General features: G+C 49.5%; 1 protein-coding gene across 1 annotated transcript; it reads left to right on the forward strand.

The window, feature by feature from the left end:
- Nucleotides 1–1,592: 1,592 nt before the first annotated feature.
- LOC103640852 (amino acid permease 3) lies at nucleotides 1,593–3,703 on the forward strand. Its single transcript, XM_008664314.2, has 3 exons — nucleotides 1,593–2,407; nucleotides 2,501–2,643; nucleotides 2,746–3,703. Exons 1-3 carry the CDS (start codon nucleotides 1,744–1,746, stop codon nucleotides 3,379–3,381), a joined length of 1,443 nt encoding a protein of 480 aa, XP_008662536.1. The 5' UTR covers nucleotides 1,593–1,743; the 3' UTR covers nucleotides 3,382–3,703.
- Nucleotides 3,704–4,955: the final 1,252 nt, after the last annotated feature.

The raw sequence follows: 4,955 nt of genomic DNA on the forward strand, positions 1-4,955 counted from the left end.
CGAGAAGGAGTTCCTTACATCCCTGACCCTTCGATGGTTAGAGGTCGGGCAAGGTAAAAACTTTTAACTAAAGGTCGAGCGAGCTCGAGCGATCGAAGAGTTGTTACTCCTTTCAAATCCCGCGCCATGTCATATCCATAATCCATCTCGACAGTTTTTCTTCCATTTCAATTGTTTTGAGCAATTTTTAGTAATACAATGCCTTCTAGATCTCCGATCTCCACCATTGCATAGAAAGCAACAAGCACCCTGATACCATATCAATCACAAGCAAGAACACCCCACCCAAAACAACAACACAATTATTTATGAACACGTCCACGTAGTTATTGATCATGGTGATGTTAGCGTCAGAAGGCGGGCGACAACGCGATGCGTCGTGGGCTAGATCGGGAGCACGTCCCTGTTGTGCTTGTCGCCGTGCTAATTCTTGAGGAGCACGACTCCCTAGCGTGTGGCATAGAGTGCTAGGTCCTGGTGCTCATTGGTGCACAAGTCCGCAGGGCCCAAGCGCCCAAATGGCCTGACCATGGAGTCCCCGTCGAACATACGATCCACATTTATACGGTGATTGTGGTTGATGAGTACGGCATTGTCATCGGCGTCAGTGACCTTGCCCCGGGTGACTGACCTGTTCGCTTGGCTTTAATCCGTACCGGCTTCTACTGCTTCTACAATATTTTTGTCTCTATAGATTACAAGTGCAGTAGTCCAAACAGTCGGCTTTAATCCGAAGAGAACTTGTGTAGAGCGCGAGAAATGACCCACAGTCGAGGTTGAGCCCCGCACGGAGCGTGGCGGCGTGGCATCCGCAGTGCCTCGGTGGTGCGTGTGTAGTGATGGTCACGGAAGAAGACGTCGACGGAGTCGCGGTCGAAGGCGATGTATTAGTCGTTTAGGCCCTAGCTCCCGCAGATGCTGGGCACGTCGTTGACCTAGTTGCAAGAGCAGATGCATCACGCTGGCGGTGTGGCCTTCCGCGACGCAGGTGCAGAAGGGAATGTCGAAGGTGCATGTAGGCTGTAGCCTCTAGGCAGTGGCAAATCTAACCAAGAATGTTGTTGGGGGTCATTAAGGTCAACTTCTATGTATGATATAACTGATCCGATAAAACCCTCTAGATCCGCCCCTGCCTCTAGGTCCTGCATAGCCACCACGGCATTGAAGTGGAACCGAATCCGTGTAGGGAGGAAAAATAGAAAAAAAATAACGTTTCACTCTTCATAACTGATGCCAGGTGGTTAAATAGATCATGACTTGTTTGCTCCCACAGCTTAAATAAAAAAACAAATATGAATCATCTTTTGCTTATCATCCCATTAGGATAAGTCATATATTGTATGCAGAACCAAGCACACCCTATATGTTTTCAGCACGCCAAACCCGTTACACCAAATACTGAGACAGCAGAAATCCAAACCTCATGTCATGTCCGCTCTGGCGGTCGTAGTATAGAGTATTTTGCCGCCAAAATGAATTGGATGAAACAAAAATAAAAGACAGACGCAGACACCCGCGCTGACCACTTTCCGGCGTCGACGACGACACCTATATACGGCTATCTGCTCTCTGGCTCTCTATATATACCCTCTTCCACCTCCATTCTGCCACACCCACACTCCTCTTCACTCACTAACGGCCGTGCTTGCACTCGCAGCGCATCACTTGCTACTTTGGTAGTGGAGAGCAGAAAGAACAGAGCTAGATTATTCCCAACAAGCTACAGCAAATTAGTTGCTCTTCATGGCCGTGTCACACAACGTTGGGAGCAAGCACGGTGTCGCGCCGCTGGAGGTGTCGGTGGAGGCCGGGAACGGCGGAGCCGCCGAGTGGCTGGACGACGATGGCCGGCCTCGCCGCACGGGCACGTTCTGGACGGCCAGCGCGCACATCGTCACCGCCGTCATCGGCTCCGGGGTGCTCTCGCTCGCCTGGGCGATCGCGCAGCTGGGCTGGGTCGCCGGCCCCGCCGCCATGCTCCTCTTCGCCTTCGTCACATACTACACCGCCACGCTGCTCGCCGAGTGCTACCGCACGGGCGACCCGGAGACGGGCAAGCGCAACTACACCTACATGGACGCCGTGCGCTCCAACCTCGGCGGCGCCAAGGTCGCGTTCTGCGGCGTCATACAGTACGCCAACCTCGTCGGCGTCGCCATCGGCTACACCATCGCGGCGTCCATCAGCATGAAGGCCGTCAGGAGAGCTGGGTGCTTCCACGCCCACGGGCACGCTGATCCCTGCAACAGCTCCAGCACCCCGTACATGATCCTCTTCGGCGTCGTGCAGATCCTCTTCTCGCAGATACCCGACTTCGACCAGATTTGGTGGCTCTCCATTGTCGCCGCCGTCATGTCCTTCACTTACTCTTCCATCGGGCTCTCCCTCGGCATCGCACAGACCATCTGTAAGTTGTTGATTCTTCAGACCTTGCTGTATTCTTGGTTACTCACTCACATGCTGAGAGTGAGAGCTCAATCGATGCAAATATTGTTTGCAGCCAATGGTGGGTTCATGGGCAGTCTCACTGGCATCAGCATCGGCGCCGGTGTCACCTCCACGCAGAAGATCTGGCATACGCTTCAGGCATTCGGAGACATCGCCTTCGCCTACTCCTTCTCCAACATCCTCATCGAGATCCAAGTAAGCAACAATCGAGATCTTGTACTCTACACTGCACTGCAACAGGATTTCCCTCCCCTGTTTCTAACAAAGGCCGCTGTTCTAACTCTGGTTCTTGTTCAGGACACGATCAAGGCACCGCCACCGTCGGAGTCCAAGGTGATGCAGAAGGCGACGCGCCTCAGCGTGGCGACGACCACCATCTTCTACATGCTGTGCGGGTGCATGGGGTACGCGGCGTTCGGCGACAAGGCGCCGGACAACCTCCTCACCGGCTTCGGCTTCTTCGAGCCGTTCTGGCTCATCGACATCGCCAACGTCGCCATCGTCGTGCACCTGGTCGGCGCGTACCAGGTGTTCTGCCAGCCCATCTTCGCCTTCGTCGAGCGCCGCGCCGCCGCGGCCTGGCCCGACAGCGCCTTCGTCTCCCAGGAGCTCCGCGTGGGCCCCTTCGCGGTCAGCGTGTTCCGCCTGACATGGCGGTCGTCCTTCGTGTGCGTCACCACCGTCGTTGCCATGCTGCTGCCGTTCTTCGGCAACGTGGTGGGGTTCCTCGGCGCCGTCTCCTTCTGGCCGCTCACCGTCTACTTCCCCGTCGAGATGTACATCAAGCAGCGCCGCGTGCCGCGCGGCAGCACCAAGTGGATCTGTCTCCAGACGCTCAGCGTCAGCTGCCTCCTCGTCTCCGTGGCGGCCGCTGCTGGCTCCATCGCCGACGTCATCGACGCCCTCAAGGTGTACCGGCCATTCAGCGGTTAACCTCTCTCGATGAATATAGTTATTAGCTCTAGATCGACACGCAGCGATGAAGAGGAACATTCATTTTTAGATTTCAATGGACTGATTTGGCCTAACCGTCAAGGATTTGATCTCAACTATAGAAGAATGTGCGCAAAGAGAAGAAATCATGCTATATATAGCTAGACTCGCACTCAGATCCAAAACTACAAAACACTTAGCTTGTGGTTTATTTACTGTGGTGTTTCTTGTAACTTTATTTTTAGCTTCAGAAGAAGACATTGAAGCATTTATTTTCTCTTATTTGCAGTACTTGTCAATTTTTGTTCCAATTTTTCAGTGACCTCGAATTATTCGTATACTTTTACTTCGCCCATCCACGAATCCTTGTGGTTCTTCACAACGTCCGAGTCACTTCCAGTAAATCTCAAAATGTAATATTCTTTTTTTATTTTGTAACTAGGTATGATAACAGTAAAATGATTACAGTATCATTAGGGACGAAAACGGACCGGAACGGTCGGAAAAACCTCTATCGCATTTTCATTACATTTTTTTACCGAAAACATGAGCGGTATAGTCAGTTACAGGAACTATTGTAGGATATACGATTACACAATAATTGATTAAAACAAATAGATATGCAACAACGCCGTATAGTCAGTTACATGAACTATTGTAGGATATACGATTACACAATAATTGACTAAAACAAATAGATATGCAACAACGCCGTATAGTCAGTTACAGGAACTATTGTAGGATATACGATTACACAAGAATTGATTAAAACAAATAGATATGCAACGAAAACAGACGATAACTGAAAACTTTGGGTGGAATATGCAACATCGTACCATCACTCAGGAAACAACAATATTAGAAGTTTTGGACACCATAAATCACAACTACAATATTAGACTTTAGTTTTAAAGGTATTGCAGTTCACGGGTAAAACCAAAAACAGTTGAATCATCCCCGCAAGTTGCACAAGATAGTCCAATAAGGTTTAGTCCACAACAGAATTATCTATCAAAGCTAGTTCATACAATTATTGTCCTCAGTAAACAAGAATAGAGAATCATAGATTAAGCAATTAGGTCATAGAGGGTACGACCAAGACGATACTTTTTTGTCTATTGTTTTCTGTGGTGCCTATCCTGTTTGCACAACTAAAACGGGAAAACGAGAATATTTGATAAGTAACGGGACTCCAGAAGTATGGACAGAAAAACGCTAAGGCCTCGTTCGGTTGGCCTGGAACGGTCCTATTCCATCCGGATATATTTGGTCGGAATTGAAACCGGAAACAACTAATAATAGTTGTTCGGCTATGTCTAACTCAGAATGAAATCAGATTGAAAACAGGTCATTCCAACCATTTTCACCCCTCAGCAGCTCGGATTAAATCCACATATACAAGCTTCTGGAATCAAATCAAACCAAACCTTCTCAGGTTCTAGTGAACCACCTGGTTTCACTCGATCCAGACCTAGAAGAAAAACATGCTTGGTTTCGATTTGGAATAAACGAACGAGGCCTAAACTGTTTTGGTTCCGTTCCTACAATATACCATCCTGTTTTTGTCCCATTTT

The sequence above is a fragment of the Zea mays genome, chromosome 10 (genome assembly GCF_902167145.1).
Source record: "Zea mays cultivar B73 chromosome 10, Zm-B73-REFERENCE-NAM-5.0, whole genome shotgun sequence".
NCBI classification, from domain to species: Eukaryota; Viridiplantae; Streptophyta; class Magnoliopsida; order Poales; family Poaceae; genus Zea; species Zea mays.